We start from the raw sequence: 22,004 nt of genomic DNA on the forward strand, positions 1-22,004 counted from the left end.
ATAGAGGCATTCCTCTGAAGAGCTCATTTGAAACAATAAAAGAAAGAAAACATATTATCAGCCACAACCTGTATCTCCGATGAAAGGAGGAAAGAGCCACAAGGCCAGACAACAAACTGGGAAGCACAGCTGCCAGATGCCCTGAGGCCTGACTCTAGAAAGGCTCCAAGGTCAACCATGGCCGACTACGGGGGTTTTTAACGTGACACCATGGCCCTAACGGTCAGGACGGACAATCCTTATTTTAGGAAGACAAGAAACAGCAGCGTGTTTGGGTCCAGAAGACCCAGGACATGTCTCAGTGGAAATCCATTTTGATAGCAAACAATCACAAGGGGGAGAGGACTGAAGGAGAGGCATGCAGTCAGGCAGCAAGTATCGAATCCTAAGTCAGAGAGCCCAAAGAATTTTGTCATGAGCCTTGACAGACCTCTGCAATCACTACGGCCTGCGCCTCGAGCTCCGCAGCCCCACCTTGGCCCAGCAAAGGAGGAGAAGAGATGTGGGGGGAGGCCGTGCGTTATCCAGCCCAGCGGAGCCTCAACATTCTGCGGCCGTCGGTGGCCCATTGCAAGGATGAGCACTTATCATCAAAGTACTAACGCCAGCCCGCCACAGCAAAGCCAACCAAGAAGGAAAGAAAGGCAGGAACACAAGCAAAAAAGCAATTAAAAAGAAATTTTAAACGTCTTTTCCATGGTTCAATCCTAGGTTCCGGCACACACAAAAAAGGGACTTTCCCAAGAAACAAGCAGGATTAAGGTCTTAAATGGGCAAGTCACAAGTCAGTCTGTGGAGGTCCCCAAATCTCACAGCTTCCATAGGACAGACCCCTGAGAGGCTGTTCTCAGATTTGAGAACAATTCCCCAAATGTATACAGTGCTACAAACAACCACTTACAAAAGTAAAGCAACTTTTCCTCAGTGGCAATAATAAAAAGCAAATGTGAATCGACTGTTCCAGGGAAACACGAAAATGTTGCTCTACTCCCTCTGTAAAAAAAAGAATAGGAAATCACTGTCGTGTGAAGAGGCGATCCATGGCAAGGCAGTCAACAACTGCCGGCCAAAAGGATTTACGGAAATGTGTCAGGCAGTTAATAATAACACTGTGTTATTTTTCTGGATTTTAAAAAAAAATCTGTAATATTATCACCTTTAAAATTTGTAATGTATTGTAGTATCTCCTCCCATTTTAGACATTTATTTTGAGGGAGAAAGAGAGAGAGAGAGAGACAGGGTGTGTGCACATGCAGGGGAGGGGAGAGAGAGAATCCCAATGCAGGGCTCAAACTCATGAACAATGAGATCACCACCTGAGCTGAAATCAAGAGTCAGACAACTGGGCTACCCAGGCGCCCCTCACTTCTCTTTTAAAGCAAAACAAATAACAAAACAAAACAAAATGAAAAAGTGATTATGAGACCCAAGTAGAGATATAAAGGAACCCAAACAGAATACATTTGACTAAAAACAATCACAAACATTGCAGACAGCCTTGGAGAAATCTTACAAAAGAAACCGCAAAAGAGCAGATGATTCCAGAGATGGTGATAAACACTAAAAGTGAACAAAGGATATCTAATATCACTGAACTGATGCCCTTACACAAAAGAAAACATACATGGAACAGAAGTTTGCCAACATCTAACAGAAGAAAACCTGAGATTTGAACCTGAAGGCGGAAAGTTCTTCCATATTTAAGAAAAAATGAGACAGAACAATCAGCATCGAGATGTATCCTGGCACAAAAACAAGCTTACAAGCAGGGAAAGTGAGCCAGGAGGGCAACGGAGAGAACCCACTGGAACTCAGGCATCTACACAGTGATCCTCCAGGCCAAGGGCAGTGCACAGTGTCTGCACAGTTCCTAGGGAAAGAGAGTGTGAACCAAGAATTTTGTAACAAAGACCACAATCAAACGTTCTCAGGCACAGAAAATTCAGCCAATGAAGAAGTAAGGCAAAATGAACCATTCGAGGTCAGCAAAACCATGGAAGAGAACTGGCGATGAACACTGGCTCTATTTAAACTAGAATTAAAGTTCATCAGCTGTGGGAGTGATTGGTGATTACAGGAAAAGAACATGTATTTATAACCCTTGAAATTAAAAATCCTAGCGCTGCATCTATAACAAACGGAGGGAGAAAATATACAGAGAGTAAGTGTGCATTTGTTCGTCTGTCACAGGAAACTACCGAACGTGGTTTCAAAAACAAGTAACATCGTCAAGCTCTTTGGAACCTTCTTTCTTAGTTTTTAAGCTCTCATACGTTTTCCTGTGGCGAACACCCATCTCTCCCGCGTTCAGCACCGACTCCTGCTTCACTCCAGTTTCCCCTTTTGTTAAATCCAACAAAGGCAAATGCACAGCCGGGACCCCATGTTTGCAGAACTACTCCCGTCCATCCAACCGATTCCTCTTTATGTGAACATAAAAGCAGAGCTGGGAATGATGCTCACAAATGTTCAAAAGGTTTTCACTGGGCGATGAGATTTTCGTTTTTTCCTTATTTTTTGTTCGTTGTGATTTCCTCTGTACTTTATTACTACTTTAAAAATTCGTCAAGCTCATACAAGCACCAACTTTGCAAAAATAAGCAGGTCACAGCTCTTTTTAAACTGAAGAATTAAAATACTTAAGGAGCCACTTCGTATTCACGTGGAGCTCTCAGGAAACAAGAAAACAAAATAAGCCACTGAAAACAGAAGATGCAGATGGGGTTTTTGCAACACGGGAAAAGAGACTCACTGTGACAGCTGCCACTCTTCGGGGCTGGGTCACTCCCACGACTCTTCCTTCGGCCGTCCAGCCAGCTTCTGCAAGGTACTGCAGAAAAAAGCACACCTAAGTTTGCACGCGACACCACTTCTCCAGAACCCACTTCCCCCAAGGTAACCTCGTCCTGTGTCAAAATCGCTGACAAAGTTAGTAACAGAGGGTTCTTATCCCAGCAGACATTTTGGAAATTATTTCGCAAATGAGGGACCTGAGGCTTGGAAATGTTAGGTAATTTGCCTGCGTTCACATCAGAGCTAATAATCAGAAGAACCAAGGCACATGGTCAACATTCTGACGCTCCGGTCTTACTAATTTCCAGGTGCCAGTGCTGCCTGGAGGAATAAACAGCTATCCGTGGGTCACACAGAACGCTGCTGAATCCACAGAACAAAGAATTTTAAAGTACACGCTGAGCCAACTCAATGTAAATATCAACCATACAAAACATCTTAGTCAGATTAAATAAAAATAACTGGGTTTTGTCCGTGTACGTACGCCATTACATCAGTACACAAAAAATTTGATTATGTGTATTTATCTGATTTATTTACATATTTATTTGCTTTATGTATTCATTTGTTATATATTTATTTTATCGTTTACATTTTTAAAGCCTGAAGTGGATAACAGTGGTTATCAGTTATATATTTTTATAACATCGACATTGTTTCACCAGGAGTACATATTCTACAGTAGGAAAAAAAGAACAAAAATGCCACTACATAAAAACGTACCTGCTCACTCGTTCAAAAGAAATAAGGGAAGGAACTAGAGAGAATGCCGGTCTATGAAGGATGGGCAGGAAAAAGGGAGAAATAGAAACAGGGCAGCAGGGGAGGAAGAGGGAGTGACAATGTTCTGAGTAGATGATTTTGTGGAGCTCTGACTCTTAGAGCCAGTCATGTTTCATGTGCTCTTCAAGTACCCAAAAAATAAACAAACTGACCGAGATGTAAGTGAAGAGAAATCAGAAGGAAATACAAACACTAACACATGGCCCTTTTTGTAGTACAAATGAATGACGTGATCACAACGAAGCCAGTGGAAAAGACCTGACCTAAGTAACTGGAGAACAATGTCTGGACTGGATGCTGTAAAGCCAAAGACAAAGAGAATTGTGATCCAGTTACTAAATGTTAGTAAATAAGCAAATGGGCATATGGGTTAGCAATTCTAAAAGTGCTTTATGTTTATACTAGAATCTAACACATAAGTTAACATACTGTAAACAATGAGGTCTGAGTTTCTCCCTGTTGGAGAAAAGTTACAAATCAAGAAAGGCTAAAATGAGCCCTGTGGTGTGGGACTGGAATCAGAAGTATCGGCATAAGTTCAAGGTTTTTAATACATATACAGATTGACATAGATATAGAGATGCTCTTATATGTGGGGATTGGTAGTCACATAAAGATTTCCTAAATCCACCCACTGAAGACTCATAGCAATGTCACCTCAGTAGCAATGGGCACCCTAGCACCCAAATCTTGATTTCTAAACACCATTCTCCAATAAAGGAACCAGGGCTCCTTGCAGAGTGTTGGATTCCAGGTCTAGTGCAGGGAAAACCTTAGACAAGCCTGGAACATCCTATGGTACTAGAAGGTAAGGAAAGGTTCAAAAAAAAAGGACGGAGGCTTTTAGAAAGAACACAGGGCCTAAGTAAAGGAGCTCCTGATGATCAAACGAACAAACTAAAAAGGATAGCACTGGATTTTAACCCACAGAACAAAATATAGATCCATGAATCCACATTGATGTACATAAATAATTGAATAAATAAATAAATGAGCGAGAAAAGACAGTTCTTCCTTACAGAAGATTCCATTTAATGAAGGAAAAAAAAAAGAGAAAAGAGAAAAGTATTAAGCAAACACCTGAGTAACTGCTGCAGACAAGATCCACTGAGGGAGGGGCACCTGGGTGGCCCAGTCAGTTAAACGTCTGATTTCAGTTCAGGTCACGCATGGTCCTGCAGTTCGTGAGTTCGAGCCCTGCATCGGGCTCCTCGCACTGACAGTGTGGAGCTTGCTTGGGATTCTCTCTCTCTCTCCCTCTCTCTCTGCCCCTCTCCTGCTTGTGCGCTCTCTCTCTCTCTCTCTCTCAAAATAAATTAATTAATTAAAAGAAAAAAAACAAAAGATCCACTGAGGGATGCTAACGTTAGGAGGCAAATCCTGAAGGGAAGGGGAGTATCTGCAGTCTAAAAATATCTCCCCCCAGGATATTTACCAACTACAAAGGGAAAGACAGTAACTTTATAGGCAAACCCTGGCACCTTAACCAAGATGAACCTCACCAGTGATCACACATTAGCATCTCAAACCCCGTGATATGACGCACTGAGAAGGATACAGCAATTCTGTGGTATTCTTTCCCAAAATGCATCAATGCATCAGCCCATTCTAATCATGGGAAAACATCATGCAAATCCAAACTGAGAGGGATTCCAGAAAATAAATGCTCAGTACTCTTCAAAAATGTCAAGGTCACGAAAGATGAGAAAGACAGACTCCAGGCTAGGACACCGTGCCAGCCTAGAGAAGACTAGGCAGAAATAACAACTAACTACAACACAGGGTCCCGGATCTTGGAACTGGAAAAGGACACTGGTGAGAAAACTGAAGAGACTGGGTACGATCTCCAGCCCAGCTGTTGCACCATACCAACAGTGATGTCCCGCTTTTGATTACTGTACTAGGGGAGGTGGGGTGAGGGGTTTAAGGGAATTCTGCATTGTTTTTGCAACTTTTCCGTTCGTCCAAAATTAGCTGGAAATAACAGTTTAAGAAAAAATGACTAAGGAACAACATGTTTTAGATAATGTAGGTTTTTTGCTATAAAAACTGTCAAGTTTCTCTCTCTTCTATTAAACATTAAATACATACACAAGACACTACCAACCACACCAAACAACACAAACGCAAAACCAGAGCCACAAGAAACAATAGCTACGGGGCGCATGGGTGGCTCGGTCCATGGAGCATCTGACTCTTGACTTTGGCTCAGGTCATGATCCCAGAGTCATGGGATCAAGTCCTGCGTCGGGCTTCTCACTGGGTGTGAAGCCTGCTTGAGATTTTCCTTCCCTCCCTCCCCCTACGCCTTTCTATCTCTCTCTCTCTCCCCCTCTGCCATTCTCCCCTGCATGCTCTCTCTAAAAAAAAAAAAAAAAAAAAAAAAAAAAAAAAACCTTAAGAAAAAAAATGAAATAACAGCCAAGAGTCAAGGACTACATTATTAAGCGCCAGAACCGTGCTGAGCACCTTGCACACACAAGCGCATTTAATCCTCGCAACAAATCCTATAAGGAAGGTGAACAGCATCATCAACAATTTAGAGATAAGCAAGCAAAGAGATCACATAACTTGTCCCGGGACAGATTAAAAACCTAAGCACTGGAATTTAAGCTCTGCAAACCACGGCCCTGTCACAAAACTGGGACACAATTCTCCCATCCAAAATAAAACATACATAACTGTAGTCAATCTCTTAATAACGGTGGTAAGCGAAAGAAAAAGAATTCCCATAATAACAAACAACCTGTCCACGAAGCCAGTCTCCTCAGTACACCTGTGATTCAGACTTCTGCATGCTAATGACCACTGACAGATGGAAATGTATAGCTGCTGGAAAGCAGGTATAGTGTTGCTATCAAAAGGCAGTGTTATGTCACGCTGAGTTGCATCTCCGCTCTTTTTAAGGGTCACCAAATCCGGTCCTCTTGCTAAGGAGTGGGATTAGGAAGCACTCCATCAAAAACAGCACTAATAAAAATTGTAGTAAGGAAGCTTGTTTGCATAATCCATTGTTTTGACAGAGCTCTGGGAAAAAATATCATCTGGGTTCTACATATAGTTTGTGAAATTTCAAAACTGGTGTTTGGTGCTTCAGCATGCAGTACTTTTCCAAGGAAAGATATTATATAAATCCAGCAAGACGGTTTGTTAAGAAAACCTGCTCCATATTCTTGCCATGACCTTCAGCTCCTCGCTCAGCCTGTCCAATTTTCCTAGGCCATAATAAGAAGTTGTGGTAATCTCGGAGAAGAGAAACTCCGTGGTGAGGAAAGGGAGATGATCCGTCCACACGAGGGGTAGCAGATATGTGGACCAATAATATAATCATCTATCACAATGACCTAGCCAATTTCACCAGCAAAGCTTAGGAGACTCACGCTTTACCATTTATTCTTTTGTGCTTTTTTCAACTGTGTACCAGAAGAATGCATTAAAAAAACACAGTGCCTGTAAGAAAATACAGTTCCTTAAAAGTAATTAAATTCAAACGTACGTGCCCTTGGATCCATTACCTCCATAACTCCTCTATTTATTCTGTAAGTATACCCATATGCGTACAAAATGATACATATGAAAATTGATTCACTTCATCACTGCGATAATACAACACTGGAAACAACCTAAATGCCTCTCAACTGTGAACTGGTAAAATAGATTACGTAGAATCTATGCAACTGAAAAATGACACATTAAGTGGAAAAAAGGACCAGGTATATTAAAGCATGGATACGTGCCACCATTTGGGCTTTAAAAAGAGGTACACGCACACTTTTCTGTAAACGCAGTAAGAAAATCTCTATCTGCAAAACTACTAACATCCGTTGTATCTGTATAAAGGAAATGAGGATCAAAAGATAGGGCAAAAGAGAAATCCTTTCTTTTGATGTTCTTCCATGCCTTTGAATTTTAAACGATGTGAACCCATTAAATATTCCTCCAAAATTAAAAAGATGAAAATAAAGTAAACGTTAAAATAAACCTTAAAATTTAAAACGAATTACCTTCGTTCGCTGCCACGCTGCCCAGGCTGGATCCTCAGACCCCGCTCTCTGGCCTCCAGGCCACTCTTTCCCTGGACTCGCTGCTCAGCAGGCCCTCTCCGTTACCTGGCAGCTAAACCTTGCTGGGGGAAATGACCAGATCGTTGTGCTGTTCTGTACTATGGATCCAAATATCTGCCACCCACCTGATAGGAGGATTATATATACCGCCACCCTACTGCTATCGGGCCTGGCCGTGAAACTTGCTTTCTCCAAGGCAACGTGAGGAGTGCCACAACCAGTCACGAGTCCTGACACCTGAGCCATCTCACAATTCCGCCATCTACTCCCAAGGCCCGGACAAGAACTGGGCCAGCATCCTAGGTCCCACTGACCATGTGGAACAGCCATCTTGGGTCATCGACCCGAGACCACACGGCGTAAAGAAGAAATACACCTTTGTGTTCTTAAGCCACCGAGATTTTCAGGTTCTTTGTTAACATAACACAGTTATGTTGAGATGACTAAATAAGCATACAGACTGATTCCAAAACAAACTGAGACCACCTCAACTCACGTGGCCCATCTTTCACCCTTGCTCCCTCCTCCACATCACCGCTAATGTCCTCATCTGTAACACGAAGGTAATAATAACAGTACCTGCCTTGCAGGGTCGCTGGGAATTAAACAGAGTAACATGTGCAAAGTGACCACTTTATGTAGCACTTGTTCACTACTCATTACTTGTTTCATGGTGATGATGGCTTGGATTATCACGACTCTCTGGCGGTCTCTTGGTAACTTCGCGTGGCCCTTCTCCCATGGCTCTCTGCAGGAAGCAAGTAATCTGCTAAGGGCTTGATACCACGTGCACCTGTCTTCCTTGCAGCTCGCCATGTGCCCTGCCGTCCTTCGTCTACTGCTGTCCGTTCCCTTCCGCCTGTCTTTCCCGGGCTACACATTAATCACCGGGGGACCTTCTAAGAAATACCTATGTCTGGGTCACATCCTAAACCCATTATTGGGTCGGGTAAAAGAAGTTATATTATCTCTTTATACAAGTTCAAAAATAGGCAGAACAGGGGCGCCTGGGTGGCTCAGTCGGTTAAGCGGCCGACTTTGGCTCAGGGCATGATCTCGCAGTTTGTGAGTTCGTGCCCCGCGTCGGGCTCTGTCCTGACAGCTCGGAGCCTGGAGGCCGCTTCAGATTCTGTGTCTCCTCCCCTCCCCCACTTGTGCTCTGCCTCTATCAAAAATACATAATTTTTTAATTAAAAAAAAAAAGGCAGAACAAATCTGTGGTATGAGAAGCCAGAATAAGAAATACCCTTGTGTTGCAGGAACAGGAGGAGAGGCCAGGAGACCAGAAGGGGACACGAGGGGACTTCTGGGTGTCTGATAATAGTGTTCTGCTTCTTGATCTGGGTGCTGGTAACACAGGTATATTCACTTGTGAAAATTTATCAAGCTGTACAATTATGACATGAGAACTTCTCAACATGCGTTTTATACTTCAATAAAAATCTACATTAAAAAGGAAAGAAAGACCTGCAACGACCCCCATCCCTGACCACTTACTTACACATCACTCTTCACCCTCATAAGACATACTTTGATCTCACCCTAACTGTGAACTCTTGCTGAGTCCCAAACACTTCTCACACCCCAGCAGCCCTGAGCACAATATTCCCTGGAGGAGAATGTCTTCCCACCAGCTGCCATGGGTATTCAACGTCTACTCTAAATGTCATTTCTCTTACAAGGCCTTTCCCAATCCTTCTGTCAACTTGTGTCCACGCTAGATAGGGCTTTGCCCTGCACGGGGGGGTTCCTTCCACTCCCACGGGGGGTATTTCTTTAGTCGTCCATTTTTATTTACAACTATAGCAGTATTCCTTTTACTTTCCTCTTCACCTGTAACTATTCGAAGGCCAAAACTACACATTACACCTCTTTGAAGGAGGCCCCCCAGTTCCTTTCAGAGCATGGCTATTCAATCGTTACTGTGGAATTATATTAAATCCAAGACAAGTGTTACTTTGACACTAATCAAAGAAACCACAAGAGCCAGAAGTTGAATAAAAAACATCCAGTTGGGTTGATATTTTCTCTCCAATGGCAGATCTTAAAAATGCAAATTATAGTAAAGAGAGTTCTCAAGTTACAAAACCCTTCCAGTCAAATATAAGTGCAAAGACACATCGAAGCATATACTCACTTGTGGGATCTGTGTGCTCTTTCCACATCCCGTCTCTCCGACAATCACCACGGTCTGATAGTTTTCGACCAAGTATAATATATGATTCCGAAGCTGAAAAATACAACCCTACATTGTAAAAAGCCATACATTTCCTCAAAAGAACGAAACAAAGACTTTTAAACATTATGAAATGAGCTGTCGGCCAAAGGCAAGTCAATTTTAAAAAGAACTATCAAAATGTATTGCCAACTCACAGACATACTGTTGGTGTCTATATAAGCTGAACCAAGTGCAATTGAGAGCAATAACTCACCAAAATATACAATGTACTTAACCTTTAATTCAACATTGTCACTTCCAAAGAGTTTAATTGCAGACGTACTAATACATGTGAACAAAGAAGTACACATACTAATACATGTGAACAAAGAAGTACACATACAGCACACTCACTGAAGGGTTGTTTATAACAGCCAAAACTTCAACCAGTCTAAATGTTCACTAACAGGGTTAAGTCAGTTATGATACACTCCGATAACGGAATACACATGGTTGTTAAAAAGAACGAATGTCTATTTGCACTGATAACCAATGGTCAACAAGGTATGTTAAGAGAGGAAAGCAAGACACAGAACCGTGTAAATAATACACTACCATTTATGCTTTTAAAGAAAGGGTAAATACATATATGCTTATGTACGAGCTCTCTTTGGGAAAAACAAAACAAAACAAAACAAGAAACTGGTCATTGTAACGTCTCCAGGAGTGGAAGAGGGTGGCCAGGGAGGGGCAAGGATGTGAAGGAGACCTTTACACTTTGTACAATTATGTATTATCTAATTACAAATTCTTCCGTTTATTAACTGGGGGGAAAAAAGAAAGAAAGAAAGAAAAAAGAATATGCTTTCACCTCTACCTCTAGATCTGAGTTCACACTACAGCACCTGTAGGTTGCATCTAGATTTCAAGTGAGCCTTCCTTTACCCATTTAGTGTGAGCAGAAATACTGGTTTGGCCCCTGAAAACTCAGATCATCTCCACATCCTATCTGCTTAGCTTCAGGATATATTTTTGTACCCGCATTTGTTTACAGATGCACCTGATATTCCGGAGAGTCATGAAAGTATTCCCTAACTACCTGGTTTGGAATGAAGGAAGCCCTGCCAAGTTCCCGCACTCTGACCACCGCTCAACCCATCTGATTCTGCACCAATAATGTGGTGAGGACTGGGAGAGCAGAAAGGCCGCCTAACTGACCCAGTAAGGTACTGGCTGTTTGGGGTTTTTGAATTTGGCATGTGGGGTCTAAGCATGTAGTTCTCACATCTTAGTGTGAAAAACCTCTTAGGATATTTGTTAAAAAATGAAGATTCCTAAGGCGCCTGGGTGGCTCAGTCGGTTAAGCGTCCGACTCTTGATTTCAGCCCAGGTCACCATCTCACGGTTCGTGAGTTCGAGCCCTGTGTCGGGCTCTGCGGTGTTGGCATAGAGCTTGCCTGAAATTCTCTCTCTCCCTCTCTCTCTGCCCCTCCCCTGCTCTCTCTCTCTCTCTCAAAATAAGTAACACTTAAAAAAAGTAAAAATGAAGATTCCCAGCCCTACCCTCAGGGTTTGATTCAGCAGGTTTAGGACAGAGCCCAGGAATCGGCATATCTCAAGCCCCCAAAGGAGAGCCTGCTGCAGGTGACCTATACTGACTAGCCTACACGCTGGACTTTGTGCTTTCTTTTGTTTTGGGTAAGGGAAGGTGAGAGGTTTGGGATCTTTGCAGGCATTTTGTAAATGGAAAATCCATCCAGTCGATGGGGGAATGGATAAATGGACGGATGGTCAAGGAAAACTTGAAAGACAATCTGAATACAGACAGAAACAGACAAGGCATTCCAGGAAAGGGAAATAACATAAGCAAAAGAAAGAAAACGGAAACAAGCAAATAGTACCAACTCTATTCAAGGGGCACCAACAAAAGCCCACGAAAAGCTCCGGGAATGGTTTGGAAATGATTACGAGAAGGGTGGTCCGGGCTTCCCTGTGAAAGGCCGTGCGCGCAGAGCTAGAATCTGGACTTTCCTGGGGGGCGCTGGATGGGCTGTCAGTGCTGTGAGAAAACCGGGCAGCACCACACGAGACTGGGCACGAAAAAACAGAAGGCAATTAATTCATACGTCACGTCCTAAATACGAAGGACTGCGAATGGAGAAGTCCAGTGTGTGACAACAGAGAAATGACAAAATTTCCAATTGGGAGACAGAGAATGACACTACCACCCAGAGGCCCAAGCAGGGAAATCCAAGAGTTGGTGAGGAGGGGGGGACTGAGCTTCAAGAGGCGGCTGTTGAGGGAGTAAGAGGAAACCTCTCATAGCGGCGTCAGGGCCCTAATGGGAACACCAGCCGACAGGAGGCAGTCGAGGAGCAGGCAGCCTTGTAACGTCATCAGGGGAAAGGGAGTGACTTTAAATTTATTGCCCCTTTCGTTTCAGTTTGTTTTTAAATCTACTTTTAGTTAATGGCGCAGGGGTTGGTGAATGAGTTAACTTTTACCCTTTTTGTCTACATTTATCTTTAACATCTCAAGAGATCCAAAATGTGCTTAAATTTAAATTGTTTTGCTTATCAATAACTTATATCCCTCTTCTTACCATTTTAATTTCCGTCAACGTATGTTAAATCTTGATGGCTTTTTCCCACTGTTTCATTTATCATATCTTGTAAGTTCAGTTGGAGAATGAAGAACAGTCCAGAAAAGGCCAAAATTCAATACTTGGTAAACAGTAATTATCTGTGTACTCGGATGTTTACTGTATGTCAGGTACCCAGCTAAAGGCTCGATGTGGATTAGCTCGTCTGGGCCCCTTACGGATCCTCTGAGGTAGGTGCCATCAGTCCCATGTCACAGATAACAAAACAGAAGCTCAGATGGTCAAGCAAGATCGCACAGCACACAAGCGATGAAGCTTGGGTTTGAACTCTAAAGTCGAGCCCCAGAGTCTCGATACCTCACCGCAGTTCAGGCTGTCCCTTACCAGTGAGGCAGCAACAGTGAACCTATAAGCTTATCTCCTGAGGGGCAAACCTGTTTACATTCACACGTACTGGATGAGGCTAATCACCTGAGGGAGAAATCCAGAAACATCAGTACACGAGTGACTAAAATGTTTGGGGCCACATAAAGCTCTAACCAAGGTGACTTGGCTAAAGTAAGAAGGATTCTGCTTCAAATCCACTTGGAGAAAGCACGAATTAATAGAAGAGGAATCATTAGCACGGTCTATACAGAGGGACTCCCTTAGCGGAAGAACTTGGCAGCCTTCCCCCAGCACTGTCCAAGCGAAAGAGAGACAATCACGGGTGCTGGTGGCCACACCTACTCGGGTCATTCCAGAGGCACCTCGTGAGGCAGGGAGAGCTCGTCACCCTTGATGGGGGGCTATATGAAAGAAATATTCTTCAGCTATATCTAAATGGCCTTTGGCCCTGCACAAACTTCCCGATTACAATTTGGCTTCCCACGTGGTCTTGGCAACAGGGAGAAAGTGTGTCCATGGACCGTGTCTGTCCGTACTGAAGAACTATGGCTATAAATGAACATATTCTGAATTCTAGCCTATGCTCTGGCCTCTTGAGATAAATATGTCCACTTCATGAGACCAATAAAATCAAGTGTCTGGATGTGCACACAGCCCATAACAACCACCCACATCCCGTCACTGGGTCAGTTGGAGTTGACCTCTTCCACCGAAACAACCTCACATTCCCAACTAGTCTTGTTTAAAATTTGCCTTTAAAAATAAAGCTAAGGGGCGCCCGGGTGGCTCAGTTGGTTGAGCAGCCGGCTGGCTGAGGTTATGATCTCGCGGTTCGTGACTTTGAGCCCCGCGTCGAGCTCTGTGCTGACAGCTCGGAGCCTGGAGTCTCCTTCGGATTCCGTGTCTCCCTCCCTCTCTACCCCTAACCCACTTGCATTCTGTCTATGTCTCTCTCAACAATAAATAAACATTAAAAAAAAATGTTTTAATAAAGCTAAAACTGGCCATACGTTGGTTAATTTGTTGAAGCTGGAGGCATAGAAGTTCGTTGTGCTATTTTCTCTACTCTTCTTTATATTTTAATTTGTCCACAACTGAAAGCAAAGTTTTTCAATACATAAGATTCAACTAAAAAAAACCTTAAGGACTTTCAAGATTGATACGGTTAACTAACACACACATATTTTGAAAAGCTAATCCCCTTACATAAGGGTAGCTCTGAGCTCACTGTGTTCTGAAGAATCTTTTTTTTTTAATTTTTTTTTTAATGTTTACTCATTTTTGAGAGACAGAGCGCATGAGTGGGGAAGGGGCAGAGGGAGAAGGAGACACAGAATCCGAGGCAGGCTCCAGGCTCCGAGCTGTCAGCACAGAGCCCGACACGGGGCTCGAACTCACGAACCGTGAGATCATGACCTGAGCCGAAGTCGGACGCTCAACCGACTGAGCCACCCAGGCGCCCCCTCTAAAGAATCATTAAGAGTTGGAGGACATCATCCACTTCAGTACCAAGTACGGAGCCACTGCACGCTGCTTTGGACCAACAGACTGCGCATTCTTATTCAGTGTACCTTGAACACCGGCAGCTTCTGCCTCTGCTGCTCTATGGAAAGGGCAGCGTAAGGATTGTAAACAACGGTTGTTGCAGAATTTTCGGCTAGACTCTGTCTCTCTTCAGAGATGCTGACGCCGGGTCCCTCTGTACCTGCAACAGAAATGCTTTTTTCAGATGCTCTGATGTAACCAACGAACAGAAAAATGTGCAGACGTTGCAAATTCAAAGACGAAGGTAAACAACACCAGCAATGCGCTTTATCTCAAACTACTAAAAGAGAATCAACTTTAACTTGAGGAAAGCATCTAGGAAAGGACCTAGGAAAATACAAAGATCTTCCCTAAAAGCGTCAAGAACAGAGATGAGAGTCCCACTGGACTCCAAACTGGCCACACGTAACTGTATGTCACAGAGGACAACGCTTTCAGGCCCGGCCTCCACATATTACTACTAATTACTGAAAGTGACAGAAACCCAATGGGAATTGGCAGAGGCGAAGGAGGGGCGGCACTACCGCAGGACTCCAGCGGCAAGGCCTGGGGACGCCAGGGACCGGGTACTCCAAAGCTGTGCTGGCTTTCTTTCTCTCATCTCAGAGCCTCTCAATCAGCTCCTTTCTGTCGCTAAGTTTGGCTTCTTGTAGCAGCTGGAATCAAGGCTGCTGACAGGGCGAGCTCAGGCTCACCCTCCCTCACTGATCACCCGTTCGCTCACCCGACAAGGACAGGAGGGCAAGAGATACCGCAGCGAACACTACAGAGGCAGGCCCTCCCCTCTGCAGCTTGCTTGCTTCTTTTATTCTGCCTCCCAAGAGAATGTAACTTAGTGCACGAAGTGGTTCTAAGTGCTAAGGAGAAAATAAAAGACTAGGTAAGGGGGATCGGGAGTCCCAGGTGTGTGTGGTCTGGAGGGTGGGGAGCCTCTCCTCCCAGGTCAGGTCCAAAGCCCAGCCTGATCCGATCAACCATGGCCAGTGGAGCGGGATGCGCTAGGCGGCAGCCCCCATTGTGAATCACAGAACCGGGGTGGCTGGGTGCAAAGCGCTGTTCCAAGAAACCACTGTGCTCAGCAGATTAAACAACAGCTTCCCACGACAGCTGCTTGGTAAGAACAATGACAAACTGATGCTCAGGAGGGTGAAGAGTAGGGAAGCCATATCCCACCATGAAACACTGTTCAAGGTACCGTGGATTTTAGCCTGAGAAGGAAAATGCCTTACAAGGAACATGGGTCCAATTTTTAGGATCAGCTTCCGTAACTTTTCACGGGGATTCATTTGTGTAGCCCTTGAACAGAAACTGGAAGTGGTAAGTGACACACAATGTGACATAAGGAAGCTATTTTCAAAAGCTAGAGCTGGTCAGCACTGGCACGCAATGTCTTTGGGAGTCATGAAAACCCTCCCTGGAAGTTCAACGACGTGCCCCACCGCCTTCTGTTGGGGGGCGCTACAGAGATGCTTATCCAAAACTATCATCCCCCAGGCCTTCTGAACTCATGGAGATGATAATGCTATGTGGAAACACAGGGGCTCTGTGACAAGCACATTTAGCCACTGATTTATTTTTACATTTTTTGGAGGTCCCATATCCCTTCGACAATCTAGTAAAGGCTATGGACTCTCTCTCCTGAAAAATACACCAGAATGTAATTGGTCAGGAGACAAAATGCTCGTGGTCCATAAACCCCCTAGAGCTAAGTTTAGAATCATTGCCACAGATCTTTAATCCCTTTTCCATTTATTTCGAGGAACACAGTTGTGTTCCAGAGGTCCAAGATTGCCAAAAATCGGGTAAGTGGGGCACTGCTGTATTGTTTTTTGCCAAAACGCTGACCTTCCTTTCAACAAGATAAAAGATATGAAAGGACCTGGAACAAAGCCTGGGCTCAAAGAAGCAGGTTTCCTTTCCTTTTGTCTCTTATTACCGCTACATCTTAATAACTTCTTGTAGACTTTACCCACGAAAAATCTGCAAAGAATACCTTAACCTCACCAGCTCTGTTTTTGTCGCAAATTCCCTCCTTTTCAGAACACAATTAAAACTTTTACAGCATGTCTAGAACATGCTAGCATTGCTCCCGCAAGGTCTCTTCCTTCCCCCCCCACCACGGTTCAATCCACCCAGGTATCTTCACTACCCCACCCCTCCCTGTCTCTAACCTACATCCAAGTATATTGTTATGAGATGTTTTACAAGAGCTACTGCCAATCAATAAGGAACATGTCTCCTCCTGACAAAAGACTTCATTCAGGGGAGTCTGGGTGGCTCAGCTGGTTAAACACCTGGCTCTTGATTTTTGGCTCAGGTCATGATCTCAGAGTTTCGGGAGCCTGAGCTCTGCGTTGGGCTCTGCACACTGACCTCGTGGAGCCTGCCTGAGATTCTCCCTCTCTCTCTGCCCCTCCCTGGCTGGAGTTCTGTCTCTCTCAAAATAAATAAACTTAAAAAAAAAAGAAGAAGAAAGAAAGAAAGACTTTAGTTGACCAAATCAGAACTGCTTCCTTCTATGTATATTCCACCTCCCATTCTGACCGCCTATGGCTGCCTTTCCCTTGGGAGCATTCTCTTTCCTTACAAGAGTACACGTCTATAATCCTGCAAACCACAAATGCCTTCATTTCTCCATCTACAAAACAAGGATGACAGCAGCACCCACACCCTCCCATCTGGCATTCCCTCTAAACCAGTTTTTTAATTTGAGTGGTGCCCAATTAGTGGATTATGGAAAGCATGTAGTGGGTCATGACCAGCATTTTTTTTCTTAATTTTTTTTTTTAATGTTTATTTATTTTTGAGAGAGACAGAGACAGAAGGCACGTGGGTTAGGGGCAGAGAGGGAGGGAGACACAGAATCCAAAGCAGGTTCCAGGCTCCGAGCTGTCAGCACAGAGCCCGACACGGGGCTCGAACTCAAGAGCTGTGAGATCATGACCTGAGCCGAAGTCAGTCACTCAACCGACCGAGCCACCCAGGCGTCCCAGCATTTTTTTTCCCAATAACGAACTAGAAATAGAATACCATCATCTCCTGCCTCGACCCAAAATATAACCTATCCTATCACAACATCATCTTGCTACTCGATTATCTTGGTTTTTAGGACATGCTTGAGGCACACATCCCATTTTGCCTTGTTCGTGCTGCGCCCTTTGCCCAGCTCTGTACTCCTACCTCTCCATGAAATAAACCTTATTCGTGCTTCAATGTTCACCTCAAAAATGTCACTATCTTTATGAAGTACTTCCTATCCACACAATCTTTCCCTCTCTTCTATACTTTTATGTGATGATAATACTTAATGTGTATCTAGTGCTAAAAGCTTTACATGTATTCTCATTTAATCCTCAAAAGAATCCTTTGGTAGGTGTTATGCCCAATTTACAGATGAGGATCACTGAGACTCAGAGCACTTAAGTGACTTTGCCAAATCACCGGTTTAGTATATGGCAGTCAAGGACAGCTCTACAGACTGACTTGTGGAGACTATCTTCCTTACCATCACCTTTTTCTGCCTCATTTTAATATCTCTCCTAGAGGCGCCTGGGTGGCTCAGCCGAATGAGCATCCGACTCTGGATTTCAGCTCAGGTCATAATCTCACAGTTAGTGAGTTCAAGCCCTGCATCGGGCTCTGCGCTGACAGCGTGGAGCCTACTTGGGATTCTCTCTCTCCCTCTCTCTCTCTCTGCCCCTCCCTCCCTCAAAAAATAAACAAACTAATAAAAAAAAAATTAAAGGATACCCAACTTCATATTCTAACTGAGAGAAAAAGAATAAATCTTGAGAGCAGAGCAGCAGCCTGGTCACCTGTCTCCTGACCACAAGGTTAGGTGTTCAACAAACGAGCTAAATAACAGTATAGAATGCTTAGAATAACCACATGTTCTTTAGCCAAAATAGTATCCTGTTCTGATTTTCAACATTTCATTCAGGCCTTTATCATACTTAACACTTTGACCTGTTAATAAAGGCTTGAATACATAAAATGCAGGCTATCTCATTACCTAATGAGATCTAATTTCTGGCTACAAATAAAATTCATGATGGATAACTGGCTGACGATTTTAAATACTGAATAAAACTGTCGTTAAGTGACAAACTACATATTTTTTAAAAAAGAATTAACACATCCCTTGCTTGGGCTTCTCTCCTACATCACTTATATGCAAGGTTAGAATTCCATCTAACTCTGTTCTCATTTCATTTTTTGCTGCAATCTACTTTGCACATCCGGACATGCAGAGGTGCAAGTGGTGGAAAAAAACAAACTGGTAATTGTTAAGAAACTTTTGCTTTTTACAAGAAATTGATGGAAGGGGAGGAACTAATGTATCTAGCAGGATCTGGCAAGTACACATTCTATAAAATCCTGATTAATGAAGAAATTAAAGCAAATCAGGCCAAGCATTTTGCGACTAAGATTCGTGTTTGCCTGCAAGAGAGAAAGCGGTGGTAGCCAATACGAAGGAGGATGGTCACTTTCTGGTAGCCACTCGGGATGGGCAAGAATTACCCTAAAACAAAACAAGGCTTCTTTCCCTTTTTATGAGGACTTACTCTACGTCGGGCAAGGCGCTGTGCTCATTATTCAATCCCACAGGATAGTTATTATTCTACCCATTTTACAGGTGAAGAGGTCAAGGCGACTCAAAAAATTAAGTGACTTGCCCCAAGGAACTCTGCTACCACAGGGCAGAGCCGAGAAGTCTGACCCCGGCAGCGCGACTCCAAAGCTTGAGCTCCTAAGCCCTGAGCAGCACCGCCCGTCCCGCCCCAGCGTAGCCCCAGGACGGTAACAGGACACGCGTGGGCGCTTCAGCGCTTTTCCAGCGTTGGGCAAGACACGCATCAGGAGCGAGGAAAACGAGGCCCGGGGAAGCTGAGACTCGAACAAGGTGACACAGAGACTTTCTGCCCAGCCTGGGGGCGGACCCCCCGAATCCGTCCGGACCACGGTGAGCGCCAGAGCCACAGAACCCACCAGCTCCGCGGCGGCGGTGGCCAGCCCACCGAGGTCAGGCCCGCGAGCAGGTCCGCAGGCCCCAGGACGCCGGTTGCGGGGCCAAGACCAAAGTCAGGCCGCCGCATCTGCCCAGCGTTCCTCCAAGGGCCTTACCGGGTCGCCAGAACTTCACCGGTCCCACGGGCGCAGCCATGCTGGGGTGAAAGGTCACGAGGGAGACTCCACCCCTCCGTTGCGCGTGAGCCCCCGGAGGGGCCGGGGGGCGTGGCCCGCCAGGAGCCTCGGCCCAGGAGGCGCCGGCGGAGTTACGGCCACGCCCCCGTAGTCACCACCACCCCCGAGCCACGTGACCTACAGCGGTTCTCCAAGACCGCCCCGGCCCGCCCCCTGGCCCACGTGACCGGGCCCGCCATATTGAGGGAAAGGACGCCGTTCTCCGTGCTCTTCAGTGTGATGTGTGAAGATTCTGGATGCCCTGCCCAGGAGCTTGGCGTGGACTGCGTGGCCGCCGTACACCTCCGGAAGGACGAGCTTTGGGAGAAAGCCGCCGGCACCAGAGTCTTGGGGCTACCGGCGGCGCGCGGTGGGCACGGAGATAATCCATCTCGAATTAGCTGTTACGTGCTGATTATGTTACAAGCCGTCCCAGACCTACTGGGTTTTTTTAAGTTTCCTCCGTATTTTCAAATGAAGGTTCATAGTAACTACCTCGTGAGTTTGCCGGTCTAGTAAATAATTCTTGGGAGCCCACTGTACGCCCAGGTATTGCGGTTTCCGCCCCTTAATTGCAGTTTCTGTCCAAGGCGGTGGGGAGGGTGAATAGGGAATGAAATAAATGCTTGATAAACAGTAGGACTTATCAGTGAATAAAGCCATCGGAAATGGTATGGAAATTTCCCGGAGCCTTAAGAGTAATGCTCTTAAGTAATGCTCGAAAAACAGTGGCGGGGGGGGGGGGGGGCGGGCAATGGGTTGAAATAAGAGCCTTAGAAATGGGCAGGTAAGTTAGGCTAGGGTACTAACCCAGTACTTCCTCCAATTTGACTGCTCATAGGATTCCAGTGCTGGTTAAAAATACAGATTGTAGGGGCGCCTGGGTGGCTCAGTCAGTTGAGCCTCCGACTTCGGCTCAGGTCATGATCTCGCGGTGTGTGAGTTCAAGCCCCCGCGTCGGGCTCTGTGCTGACAGCTTGGAGCCTGGAGCCTGCTTTGGATTCTATGGCTCCCTCTCTCTCTCTCTCTGCCCCTCCCCTGCTCACACTGCCTCTCTCTATCTCAAAAATAAATAAAACATTAAAAAAAATTTTTTTTAATAAAAATACAGATTGTAGGCCCTGATCCAATCCTGAGTCAGAATCTCAGGGGTATGCCCTGGGAACCTGCATTTTAGGAAGCCCCACAGATGATTCTTTCAGTCAACAAGCTTGAAAAGGATTCCGCTAGCCAAAAGAAGAGAAGAAATATTTTATGGGTTGGCAACTAATAGGAAGGGATAGGCCTCAGAATTTATGCATTTTTAGAGCTGTGAAGAAAATTCTGCATTTATGAGAAATGGCATAGTCATGGAAAGACCAAGAGCTTTGGAGATAAGTAGATATGATTTGGAATCCTAATTTTGCCATTTGCTCCAGCCTAGCTATAATATAATATAATCATGTAAAATGAGTTATTCAAAGGTTCTGCTAAATGACATAACATGTAAAATACCTAACAGTGTAAGACATAAGCATTCAATGTTGGTTCTCATTAACTCAAATAGAGCAAATCCACCAGGGGGAAAAAATACATCAGAATTTACATACGTATATTCATTTTCCAAATATCCCCTTTGATTTATTTCCACAGTAATAAAAATAGGGTTCAATACATGATAATCTCTCTGCCAAGAACTCTTTATTCATCTTTAAAATATACGGGCACCTGGGTGGTTCAGTCGATTGAGCATCAGTCTCTTGGTTTCTGAGTTTGAGCATCAGCCTCTTGGTTTGGATCTCATTGTTTCCAAGTTTGAGCCCTGCATCAGGCTCTGTGCTGACAGTGCAGAGCCCGCCTGGGGTTCTCTCTCTCTCCCTGCCCCTTCCGTCTCTCTCTCTCTCTCTCTCTCTCTCTCTCTCTCTCAATAAACAAACTTTTAAAAAATAAAATAAAAATATACAGGCCAGCTCTAAGAATAAATTCACTGGCTTAAGCCTTCCTCCTCTGGACTCAGAACCAGTGTGTTCACTATTGTGTTACCACTTATTTAGTTGAACTATAATTTGCCTCCACTATTAACATGGAGAGCTTCATAAAGATCCTGTCACATTCATACTCATAGCCCAGTAACAAAGCACCTGTTGAATCATATACAGGTGAACGCCGTGCTTTATGCTTAGTTTTAATTCTTCATGTCATTGATCCTTCTTTTATTTTCACTCAGGGCCAAAGTATAGAAGGAGGGGTTTATACATGAATACAAGGGAAAATGAAATAAAAGCCACTTTTTATTATTTCTATATTTTATTTATTTTTTTTAATTTTTTTTTTTTAACGTTTATTTATTTTTGAGACAGAGAGAGACAGAGCATGAACAGGGGAGGGGCAGAGAGAGAGGGAGACACAGAATCTGAAACAGGCTCCAGGCTCTGAGCTGTCAGCACAGAGCCCGACGCGGGGCTCCAACTCACGGACTGTGAGATCATGACCTGAGCCGAAGTCGGAC

At 44.5% G+C, this 22,004-nt stretch overlaps 1 protein-coding gene across 3 annotated transcripts in view; it reads right to left on the reverse strand.

Moving 5' to 3' along the window:
- The window catches only part of DHX35 (DEAH-box helicase 35), a 66,303-nt gene extending 46,717 nt beyond the window's left edge, over positions 1-19,586 (reverse strand). For all 3 annotated transcript variants that reach the window (XM_019458504.2, XM_019458502.2, XM_019458501.2), the window contains exons 1-4: positions 19,457-19,586; positions 14,359-14,492; positions 9,778-9,870; positions 2,753-2,830 (exon numbers count right to left, since the gene is read on the reverse strand). In XM_019458504.2, the coding sequence (XP_019314049.1) occupies positions 2,753-2,830; positions 9,778-9,870; positions 14,359-14,492; positions 19,457-19,496 (345 nt within the window). In that variant the 5' untranslated portion in view covers positions 19,497-19,586. The remainder of the gene's footprint in view (positions 1-2,752; positions 2,831-9,777; positions 9,871-14,358; positions 14,493-19,456) is intronic.
- Positions 19,587-22,004: the final 2,418 nt, after the last annotated feature.

Source organism: Panthera pardus, unplaced genomic scaffold, assembly GCF_024362965.1.
Source record: "Panthera pardus isolate Hobbes unplaced genomic scaffold, ASM2436296v1 HiC_scaffold_25, whole genome shotgun sequence".
Lineage (NCBI taxonomy): Eukaryota > Metazoa > Chordata > Mammalia > Carnivora > Felidae > Panthera > Panthera pardus.